The 12112-nt window shown below is 26.6% G+C and overlaps 2 protein-coding genes across 2 annotated transcripts in view; one reads left to right on the top strand and one right to left on the bottom strand.

Moving 5' to 3' along the window:
• Positions 1-6685, top strand: part of Phum_PHUM178020 (sodium channel protein type 2 subunit alpha, putative) — a gene marked incomplete at both ends in the record, with an annotated part of 14866 nt that extends 8181 nt beyond the window's left edge. Inside the window, 15 exons of the mRNA XM_002425122.1 lie at positions 19-65; positions 153-468; positions 551-667; positions 753-911; positions 1009-1113; positions 1188-1379; positions 1451-1739; positions 1846-2039; positions 2112-2314; positions 2384-2656; positions 2730-2949; positions 3021-3160; positions 3236-3444; positions 3557-4074; positions 6641-6685. Coding sequence (XP_002425167.1) covers positions 19-65; positions 153-468; positions 551-667; positions 753-911; positions 1009-1113; positions 1188-1379; positions 1451-1739; positions 1846-2039; positions 2112-2314; positions 2384-2656; positions 2730-2949; positions 3021-3160; positions 3236-3444; positions 3557-4074; positions 6641-6685 — 3027 coding nt within the window. The remainder of the gene's footprint in view (positions 1-18; positions 66-152; positions 469-550; positions 668-752; positions 912-1008; positions 1114-1187; positions 1380-1450; positions 1740-1845; positions 2040-2111; positions 2315-2383; positions 2657-2729; positions 2950-3020; positions 3161-3235; positions 3445-3556; positions 4075-6640) is intronic.
• Positions 6686-7024: 339 nt separating this feature from the next.
• Phum_PHUM177710 (lachesin precursor, putative) overlaps positions 7025-12112 on the bottom strand; it is a gene marked incomplete at both ends in the record, with an annotated part of 9968 nt that continues 4880 nt past the window's right edge. Inside the window, 5 exons of the mRNA XM_002425121.1 lie at positions 7025-7293; positions 9578-9697; positions 11439-11567; positions 11646-11825; positions 11920-12100. Coding sequence (XP_002425166.1) covers positions 7025-7293; positions 9578-9697; positions 11439-11567; positions 11646-11825; positions 11920-12100 — 879 coding nt within the window. The remainder of the gene's footprint in view (positions 7294-9577; positions 9698-11438; positions 11568-11645; positions 11826-11919; positions 12101-12112) is intronic.

Raw genomic sequence — 12112 nt, 5'->3', positions numbered from 1 at the left:
ATCTTTTGGTAGAAATAGAAAAATAAAAATCCACAGGATTGTTTTCCAAAACATTGTTATCAAAGGTACTTTTTTTTTTTTTTTTTTTTTTGTAATTTTTAGATGAGAGTAAATTCAAATGATTAATTTAAAAAAAAAAAATTTTGTTTTAGGTCTGCTTGTTGTAATCATTTAATGGAAACCGATTTGGGTAAAAAATGGACGAATTGCAGACGATCGGTTTTATCGGTTGTGGACACTCCAACGTTCGAATGGATAATATTAGTTTTAATTTTTTCTTCGTCAATCACGTTGTGCTTTGAAGATATTTATTTAGATAATAATAAAGTATTAAAAAATATTCTTTATTGGACGAATTTAGGTTTTTGCGCGTTGTTTTCAATTGAAATGCTTTTAAAATGGGTCGCGTTGGGTTTTTGGAAATATTTTACCAGTTTTTGGACCATATTAGATTTTATTATTGTTTTTGTAAGACTCATTTTTTTTTTTTACCGTCGGTTAAATTGTTAAATTTTTTTTAAAAATATTTATTTTTTTATATTTTTTTTAGGTTTCTATATTTAGTTTGTTAATTGAAGAAAATGAAAATTTAAAAGTTTTACGTTCTTTGAGAACTTTGAGAGCTCTCAGACCGTTACGTGCAATATCAAGATGGCAGGGCATGAGGGTTTGTGAATTATAAAATTCTTTAAAAATTTAAATATTATATTTAACGATAAATTTTATCCTGTATTTTTTTTTTTTTGTTTCAGATTGTAGTCAATGCTCTTATGTATGCAATACCTTCTATTTTTAACGTTCTTTTAGTTTGTTTAGTTTTTTGGTTGATATTTTCAATAATGGGAGTTCAATTTTTTGGTGGGAAATTTTTTAAATGCATTGATGAAGATGGAGAATTGCTTCCAGTTAATGTTAGTTTGTTTTATTTTGTGGAATAATATAAAAAAATAAAATATTAAGCTGCAGATCAGAATATAAACTTTTATTTTTTTATTTTTTAAATTTCAGGTTGTGAATGATAAATTTGAGTGCTTGTATAAAAATTACACTTGGACAAATTCTAAAATTACATTTGATCATGTTGGGCAAGCGTATTTAGCTTTGTTTCAAGTTGTAAGTTTCCTAATGTAAATTATATGAAACATATCAAGTCTTTATGATTATAACAAACGATGAAAAATTTTCAGGCTACTTTTGAAGGTTGGATGGAAGTCATGGCGGATGCTGTTGATGCACGAGGTGAAGATTTACAACCTCAAAGAGAAGCAAATTTATACGCGTATTTATATTTTGTTATATTTATCGTTTGCGGTTCATTTTTCACTCTTAATCTTTTCATCGGAGTTATAATTGACAATTTTAACATGCTTAAAAAAAAGGTGGACATGATTTTTTAGTCGTTAAATTTTAACCATTTCCCTAAACTAAATATATAATTTTTGTCTTTTAGTACGAAGGAGGAGTTTTAGAAATGTTTCTCACGGAATCTCAAAAGCATTACTACACCGCCATGAAAAAATTAGGAAGAAAAAAACCTCAAAAAGTCATACACAGACCTCTAAATAAATTTTTAGCCATGTTTTACGATTTAAGTAATTCAAGAAGATTTGAAATCGCCATTTTTATTTTAATATTTTTAAATATGGTTACAATGGCGGTAGAACATTACGATCAACCCCATGCTATTTTTTTCGTTTTAGAAGTCAGTAATGCATTTTTTACTACCGTTTTCGGACTTGGTACTACTCGTTTTTTTTTTTTTTTGTAATATTACAACAATAAAATCCGTTTTACTTTTACTCGATATTCATTTTCTAATTTTTTTTTGTTTACTGTTTATTACAGAGGCCTTGGTTAAAATTGTCGGATTACGGTATCACTATTTTACCGTTCCTTGGAACGTATTTGATTTTTTATTAGTTTTAGCATCAATTTTAGGGATTTTAATGGAAGATATTATGATTGATTTTCCAATATCTCCAACATTACTACGGGTTGTTAGAGTTTTTAGAATAGGAAGAATTTTAAGATTAATTAAGGTACGAACGTTGTCAGTGAGTTGAAAATTTTTTCAACTGCAAAAAAACATAAAAAACTTTTTATTATTAAAGGCTGCCAAAGGAATAAGAAAATTACTTTTTGCCTTGGTAGTTTCTCTTCCGGCTCTTTTTAACATAGGAGCTTTGTTATCACTTATAACATTTATATATGCTATAATTGGAATGTCAATATTTGGCCATGTTAAACGTCAGGGAGCGTTAGATGATATTGTTAATTTTGAAACTTTTGGCAGAAGCATGCAATTGTTATTTAGGTACGGTATGAACACAAACTTTCTTAAATTAAAATTATATTGTTTTTAATTAAACGTTTTACATTTCAGGTTAATGACTTCAGCAGGTTGGAACGATGTTCTCGAATCACTCATGATTCAGCCACCCGATTGCAATCCTCAAACACACACGAGCGCAAACGGAGATTGTGGCTACCCATTATTAGCCATAACATATTTTACAAGTTTTATTATAATTAATTACATGATTGTTATTAACATGTACATAGCCATTATATTAGAAAATTTTAATCAGGCGCACCAAGAGGAAGAAATTGGAATTGTCGAAGATGATTTGGAAATGTTTTACATAAGATGGTCAAAGTCAGTCGATAAAATTAATAAATCAATATGACAACATTTAACATTTTCGTAAATTTTATGTTTTTTCTTTCAGGTACGATCCTCATGCTACGCAGTTTATAAGATTTAATCAACTATCAGATTTTATAGCAAGTTTAGATCCTCCATTGGGTATATCCAAACCGAATATAGTCGCGTTGGTCAGTTTCAATCTTCCGATTGCTCGTGGAAATAAAATTCATTGTCTTGATATTTTACACGCGTTAGTAAAACATGTTTTAGGTCATGTCGAAGAGACGGACGATTTTAAAAAGGTGAGAAAAAAAATAGAATTTATTCTAGAAATAAAATTATTTTGCCTAATTTTTCTAATATTAAATTTAAGCTTCAAGACCAAATGGATGTTAAATTCAAAAAGCAGTTTCCAACGCGAAAAGAACTAGAAATTGTTTCATCGACGAGGATTTGGAAAAGACAAGATAAAGCAGCAAGATTGATACAAAAAACATTTCTTGATTATATGAAGTAAACAAATTTTAAAATTTTAACTATGATGTTATTTATTTAAATGCGTAATAACAACTTTTTAATTTTTTTAAGGAGGAAAAAAGAAAAAGAAAAAGAAGATTTGGAAGATGAAGTAACTCAAACTTCCAGTCCCGGAGGATGGCAGGGAAGGCTTTCTGCTTTTCTGAACGTACATCGTGGCAGCAGAGCAAGCTCAAGGAAATCATCTCGAGCATCGGAAGCCAGCGATTTGTCCGATATTGGAGGACCGTGGTTAAATTTGCCTTTATTACTATTAGGAAGTACAAATATGCAAAGACCCGAAGATCAAGAGGTAAAATAATTTTATATTCTTTATTTTAAAAAAAATTATATTTTGCTTAAATTTTATTTTTCGACCGTTACAGGTGAAAGGAGATGTTTGCATAACAATAAGTGAAGCATCACCGGATAAACCCGAAGAAGAAGAAAATGATCGAAAAGTTCAAATATCTTCACCTCCTCAATTTTTAACTCCGTTATCGATAACAAGAAGAAGAAGTTTTAACATAATACATAGAAGAGGAAGTAGTAGTAGTAGTAGTAAAGATAAAAAATTAATTTTGCCTTCATCCGAAATATTAAGAAGACGAAGCGTACGTGAAAAATCAACGCACGCTGTGAAAAACAGTCCACCCAAACAACCTCCAAAAGAATTCATAATAAAAAAACCGGAAAAGACAAAAGTTTTACAACAGGACAGCGACGGAACAATATCCATATTAGCCGAACAAGTTATTCCGAGCGACATTAATATTTTTCTAACGAAATCATTTACAAAAAAAAATTCACCGACGGAACTTTCTCGTCCGACAAACGAACCGGAAAAACCCATTCAAATCCCACGTTCAACATCGAAAGATGGCGTCGATTCTACAATCGTTCATGCTCTCGTACACAGAGAATCAGAAGAATATAATATTGACGAAGAAGGAAGCTGATAATTTTTGATAACAAAAATAAAAAATTTATTTATTGTAGGTTGAAAATTTATAAATAAAATCGTTTATTAATTCCAAAAAGGATTTGAGCATAAATCGATCGACTCATATTAAGAAAATAATAATAATAATTAATAGTTGAAAAAATTTTTCTAGAAATTATTTTACGTTAAAAATTATTATTATTATTATTATTGATAATTAAATTTAAATTTAACAAAAAAAATTTTAAATTTTTTCTAAGCGCGCGCGTAAAATTCTCAAATAAATTATTTGCATTTTATTTATTATTAAATTTATTACTATTATTATTATAAATTTCGTTTTAAAAAAAAATTAATAATAATAATAATAATAATAATGATAAAATTTTACAACGAATTTTTTTCCCAAAAAAGGAAATTATCGATCGAAGTTACAAAAATTTTTTATTCCCTTTAAGTTTTTTGTTTTAATTTTATTAATATATAATATATATATATAAAAATTTGATTGAAATTTATATTAAATATATATATATATATTATAATATTATGATGAGGTAATTTTTAAGCTCAAAATAAAGTTTATATTTTAATAATAAATAAACTGATTATAAAAAAAAAAGAAAAAAAAATTAAATTATTATTATTATCACACACAGAAAACTAGAAAAAATACCAAAAAAAAAATTAATAAAAAAACTTTGCTTTATACTATACATATATTTTATGTAGTATTATTATTTGTTATTAACAAATAATAGAAAAAACGAATAAATAAATAAATAAAGTAAATGGCCAGAATAAAAAATTATTAAATTATTTTTCTGCTATCGAGATAAAAATAAATAAATAAATTTTTATTGTATTTTTTTTAAATTAAACATTTTTTATTGTTTTTTTATTTTTTTCTTAAATAGATTTATTATTATTATTATTTTTTTATTATTAATGACAACGATAATAATAATAATTACGATAATAATTTTATTAATTTTTTTTTGTTAATTATTCGAAGAAGAAAAAAAATAAGAACTGTTAAAAAAAAACTTATAATAGAAAATTATTATTTTATTTATTTAAAACAAATAATGCAAAATAAATAAATAAAATAAATAAATAGAATAAAATGTAAATTATAGGTTTTTAATAAAAAAAAAGAGTATATAAATTGATGATGATACTTTAAATAATAAATATTATTTACAAGAATGATGACAATTATAAAGAATTTATTATTATTATTATTATGATACATGTTATTTATATATTTATATCGTTCATCACAGCCTTTTTCTCAAATCTCATTAATAAATAATAAAAATAAATAAAAATTTTTGGCCAATTATTTAAATTTTTACAATTTTTAATTAATTATATAATAATAAATTAACAAATAAAAATTAATTATTATTATTATTAAAACTATTGCGAAAAGGAAACTAAAAAAAAAAAAAAAAAAATTTTTAATTAATTTACACAAAAGCTTTTGAATAAAATAAGTACTCATTTTTTTATTTATTTAATTGCGATTTAAAATTATAAAATTAATAATTTTCAGGTTCGAAAAATTATTATTATTATCTTTATTATTATTATTATTATTATTATTATTATTATTATTTTCGATTGAGCAGGAATAACTTTAACGAAAAAAAAAAACCAACAAACAATTTAAATAAAAAAATTAATTTTTAACAAAATTGATAAAATTTTTTTTTTTATGTAAAGAAAACGATAATAATAATAATAATGATGATGATGATAAATTAAAAAAAGGGGGGGGAAATAATGATTGTATTATCATCTAAAATTTGGTAAACTTTTTTTTTTTTTTTACACAATTAATTAATTAATTATTAATTAATGACAAAAAAAATTTATTATTTATTTTTTTGAAGCCCAAAAAAATTTGTTGAAATTCTATAATTATCTAATAACAATTAATAACGAGTTTATTAATTAATTAATTAATTTATTTATAATCACTCATACATATTTATTTTAATAATTGGCCATTTTAATAATTACAAAATAATGTTATGATTAAAATAGCACCGATATAACTAACACTCCCACCACCACCACCACCGTAATAAAAAATAACATTTCCACTATTTCTTTTATTAAATTCATTATCATCATCATCACCGTCATCATCATCATCATCATCTTTCGTTCCATCATTTTCTGTTTCTCTTAATGAACCCTGAGCACCAAGTTCTTCTCTTAAATCAGGTGCATCTATTGTATTTTTAATTACGTAAGGTATTTCCATTTCTATAAATAAAAACAAACCGACGCCATTTTTAAAATGTTTTCCCGTACGTGTTGTTGTTGTCGGTTGTTGTTGTTATTATCATCAGAGCCAAGGGTAAAAAATTTTTTTTTCATTTAAATTTTATTATTATTAAAAATAAAAAAATCGAAGGGGAGGAGGGAAAAAACGATTGTAAAAAAAAAAAAATTGGTTTGACATAACGAAAGTGAATAAAAATTGAAGTGAAAAAAAAAAAAAAGGAAAATTCTCACGAGAGTATTTCTTCAAGGAATATCCCGAAGGAAACTTAACTAAACCATAAAATGAAATTGCCATGGAAAAAATCAAAGGAGGGAGGGAGGGAAGGGAGGGAGGGAGGGGAAAAAAAATTTTCAACTGTCTTTTCCAAGGCTTAGTTTCGATAGTTTTCTTTCCCCTGAATTGTTAGAAAAACCCGGAAAATAATTTTTTTTTTTTTTTTTTATTTATTTTTCGAGCCGACATGTACCGCACTTGAATTTTTCCCTCCCCCCTCCCCTCCCCCTTTCGCAACTTTTCTAATTTTCTATTTGTTTTTCTCTTCATTTTTCTTTATTTACTTTTATCATTATTATTTTCGCGTGTTTTTCTTTTTTCTTTTATCAAGTAAATAATAATAATATTATTTTTTCGTTGGGAAAAATAAATAATTTTTTTTTGTTTTACTCCGACTCCCCCCCCCGCCGGGGAAATAATTAAAATAATAATAATAATAATTACCATAAAGGCGAATATTTCCTTCGGCATCACCAATTGAATTTTTTGATATGCACTTATAACCCCCCATATCATTTTTCGAAAGTGATTTTATGCTGAGTCTCATTTGAACTGAATAATATGAATTACTTGTTTCTGACATTTTGTATTTTTCATTGCTTATTATCATTTCTCCTGGAATAGAAAAAAAAAAAATAATAATAATAATGATTCGTTTTAATAGAACAATTTATATAACTTTTCGACCGCCATTTACGGTTTCAAAAAGGTTTTTTTTTTTTAAAAAAAAAAAAAGTAACTAATAAATAATTGTATATCCCAAAAAAAGGGTTTGGAAATTGTCCAGCACTATGTTTGTACTCATGTGTCTCATTTTAGAAAATTTTCCAATAAGAAAATTTCGACACCAAGTTTCCAATAATCCCATTCGAACGTTTATTTTTTATATATATATATATATTGTCAAGAAAATGATTTTTCTTTTTTTACAAACCTGATACCTCTAATAATAATAATAATAATTTAATTAACAAAACGTAAAAAAAAATGTCTCGATGATAAAAAACCAAAAAAAAAAAAACAAATCAAATGTAACATTAAGTAATTCGATTTATAAAAAAAATTAAATAATAATAATAATAATAATAATTAGAAAAAGTTGAGTTTTTCCAGGTGCTTACAAAAGTTGACCCCTACAACAAACAACGTTTTAAGAATTTTATATAAAAACCAACAAATTTCACAAAAAAAAAAAAAAAAACCAAGTTCCTAATTTATTTAATGGAGGCAATATTTTAATTGAAAACTCTCGGGTGAAAGCTCGCCTTTATTTTCAACTTAATTAAGTTTTCTTTTCCATCTTCATATTATATTTTGATGCTGAACAAACCTCCCCCCCTTTCCCCCCAACCCGTCATCATCTTTATAAAAACTTGTTTGTCTGCAATCAATGAAACATTATTTTTCCTCATGCTCCCACCAGAAAAATACCAGTAACCAGTCAAGAGTTTTTTCTTTTCTTTTATCTTCCCCTCCCCCCCCGTCCTCGCTTTTCCGTTAATTAAGTAAATTTTTTTTTTATTAAAATACCCATTTAATATTATTATTATTATTACAGGAACAAGTTAAGTCACACGTGGTAAATGTAAAAAAAAAAAAAAAAAAAAAATTTGTTTTATTCGTCGTCGCTGTTTTCCGCCACCGCAGCATCCGTCGTGGTATAAAATATTGTTTTTGTTTATCATCTCTCGTTAATCATCATCATCATCATCATCATCATCATCAAATCATTCATTCATTCATTTGTTCCCAACGATTTCATTTTGGTAAAATTTATTTTTTTAATTACTATATTTTCTTACCACGATTTCAAATCTTTTTAAAGAGAGAGAGATAGATTTAAAAACAAATTTTTTTTTTCTTTCTCTCTCTCTCTTTCTCTCTCTTTTTTCTTTTATTGATGATATTATTATTATTATTATTATTATTTAAAAAATAAATATGGTAAAATAAATAAAATTGTGGAAATGAAAAACAATCAGAAAAGCAAGTGATGTGGAGTTGAACGGGATTAATTATTATTTGCATATTTCTCGCATTAGAGAGAGAGAGAGACAGAGAGAGAGAGAGAGAAAGAGAGAATGAGAGAGCGAAGGGCCTGGAATAAAATGACCTGGACACTCCTCTTCCATGTCCGGAAATCACTAAAATTTTCTCTTATTTAATTCATCTGAATTCATTGGGAAAAAAAAATTTTTTTTTAAAGATTTTTATTTTTATTATTATTATCATTATTATTTAAGTATAAATATTTATATATTTATAAAAATCGGATGGGTATAAAACGCCGAAAAATTTAAAAAAAAAAAAAAAAAACAAAATGGACGTGTGTGGTTTAATTTTTTTTTAATAATCTTAAATGAATGAATTTAAACATAAAATTTTATATTTAAAAAAAAAAAAAGTGAGAAAATTTGAAAACCTTTTATGGTGGAAATTAATAGACCGTTAAGTATTTACAGATGGCTATATGACAGAGAAAGAGAAGAATAGATGGATAGAGTGAGATAGATAGAGCTAGTATTTGTTGCTTATCTACTAATTAAACTCTCAATATTTCATCATCCTTTCATATTCTCTTCTTCTTCTTCTACTTCTTCTTCCTCCTCAATGTTTATTGCATCCTGTTTTATTATTTTTGGTTTCCTGCGTTCGTGTTAATCATAATAATAACACACCAACTAGCCAGAAGAATTCTTTATATTGATGATAACAAAAAGGTCATTGTCAGTCATTTCATGAATAATACCAAGTAACCGGTAAACGTCGGACTTTTCTAGAAGGTTCTAGAAGGTTCTTCTTCATAATAATAAACACTTGGTAACTATAGTTTCAATGTTATTATTTTTTTTTTATAACGATTCGGGGATGAATGATAAAAATTAAAAAAAGGACTTACCAGATTCTCTGGTCCAATAATTAATTGCTTTTGGCGATGCTTCCACGTGACAATGAAGTACAACGTCGGCTGCTATTGGAGCTCCTACTAATTGATTGGGAACTTGAATAAGTGGATGAACTTTATGAGAAAAAAAAACAAATTATTTTATTTTAATTTATTATGAGTGTGATAAGAGAAAAACGTGGAAGAAGGAAAATGAATTCGCAAAAAAAAAATATCAATTGGTTTTATTTTACGACGCAATAGTTTTCCCCCATTTCCGTTTCCTTTTTTCTTCTTCGAAAAAGAAATTGTTAAAAAGTCTAAGAGTCTCATGAGAAATAAAAAAAATATCAGATGACGTTTCGATCAATGTTTTGACTCCCGTCAAAATCGATATGCAATATGGGGGTCCTTCCCCCCTCTCACAACCTAACCTGTGACTCCTGCTGTCTTTTCATTTTTTTAACTTTTTCCTCTTTTGATACGCACGCACGCACTCACACACACACACATTTATGCGATAGGATTATCGATATTCTGTTTATTGCGGGGCGGGTGTCAATGACAGTGACGAATTTCGTTACTTTTTCTTTTATTTTTTTTTTTCGAAAAAATAACCTCGAAACAAGGGGGGAAAAAAATATTTTTTTCTTTTCCTTTCCTGTTGTTGTTGTTGCTGTTGTTTGGTATTTTCTTTCTTTCTTTCTTTAAAACTTATCCAATTTATAATTTAAAAAAAAAAAAAATGAATCGATCTCTCTATCAAAAAAAATTATTATTATTAATGATATTAGAAAACGATTGGGAAGAGGGGAGAAAGGGGATGGAAATAAGGATTTTAAATCGGCCTAGTAATTCGATATTAAAAAAAAAAATATATTCAAAAAAAAAAACTTTTCTTCTTATTTTCTCGATAAAAAAAAAAAAATTTATATTAAAAAAGAAAATGTTTACGATACATGTCTTATTGATGGCAAATCGATCTCTTAAAATGGTTTTTCTGCCTGTTTCTTGACTGATAAGCTGTGAAATCCAGCTCAACCGATCATCCCAATCGTCAGCATTTTTTTTTTTATTTATATAAATTATTATTATTATCATCATCAAACTTATTTCACCCTCTTCCTCCCCCTTTTTAACTCTATATTGAAATTTTAAGAAAATAAATAAATAAATTTGATCTTTTTATTTATATTTATCTAAAAAAAAAAAAAAAATTTACATGGAGGGATGATTTTGTGGTCTACGTAAGGCAATGAATATTGTGCGATTGATTAATAAAAAAAAAATTTCCAAATCATTTGATTTATCATCATTATTATTATCATCGTTGTTTTTTTTTTTTAAGGGGTTTAATATCGAGGAATTTTTTTTATAAATTCGTTTCAATTTTTATTAAGTCGTAAATAATTTTCCGTTTTAAAAAAAAAAAAAAAAGGAAAAATTTATTTAAATGACGGTCGGTCGGTGGGGGGTGGAGGAGGAGAGGGCGGGGTAGGGTTAGGGGGGATACGTGTAAAAATTTCAAATCTGTTTTACAAGCAGTAAAAGTTAATGTTTTGGATTTGGTCAAATTATCTGTTTAGCTTAGGAATAAAAAACGTGAAAACAAATGTTTGTATTAAAAGTTTTAATTTTTGTGTAAAAGAGGTAATGAAATGACACTAAAGGTTTTAGTAAAAGGTTCAATTCGGTCGAATAAACCTTTTGAATTTTTACTTAAATCCTTCTTCCTCCTCCTCCTTCCCTCCCCTTCCAAAAAAAAAATTTTTTTTTATTTACAAACTTGATTTGTTAATAAATAGAAACGACGACGACGATTATTTATGTTTGTTTGTTTGTTTTATTATTATTATTATTATTATCATTTACTTACAATGTACATGAAGCATCATTCTTTTACTGACGGATGGTGGTACACCATTGGCTGCTATACACAAATAGGCTCCCATTTCGGATCTTGTTACTTTACTTAAAGTTAACATTTCACCTTCGACGGAAGGCACTGGAAAATTTTTTTAAAGTTTAAAATTGTTTTCTCGTGTGTGAGGAAAATATCGGAAAATGGGAAGGAAACTCATACTTCTCGATTTAGCAGAAGTTCCACCTCTAACGATTATATCACCACCATCTTCTCTTCTCCAAACGACTTTTGGTTTTGGATGTCCTCTAGCTTTACAAACAAGTTTTGCAGAACCTCCTTCGGGGACCATCAAATCTCCAGATGTTTCTTCGTAAATAATATCGGGTGGTATAACTACTTCTAAAAATGCAGTCTAAAAAAAGAAAAAGTTTTTTATAAATAATTTTTTTTCCTTTTTTATCACCACTTCTTCTTTTTGTAAGTATTACCTGACTTTTCATCGGATCCGTATTTACTTGGCACATATATTGCCCTCTATCCTCTCTTCTAACTCCTCTTATATTTAACGTCCAAGTATTGTAATCGTTATGGGTAACCGATAGCCTTGCATTGTTTGTTATAACGTGTTCGTGTATTGCTAAAATTGCTTTCGTATCTGCTTTTATCCACGCTACCTTTTTTTTTTT

This window comes from Pediculus humanus, genomic scaffold (genome assembly GCF_000006295.1).
Source record: "Pediculus humanus corporis 1103172107524 genomic scaffold, whole genome shotgun sequence".
NCBI lineage: Eukaryota > Metazoa > Arthropoda > Insecta > Psocodea > Pediculidae > Pediculus > Pediculus humanus.
The sequence above is the reverse complement of the archived record's forward strand: the minus strand, read 5'-3'. Positions and strand labels throughout refer to the sequence as shown.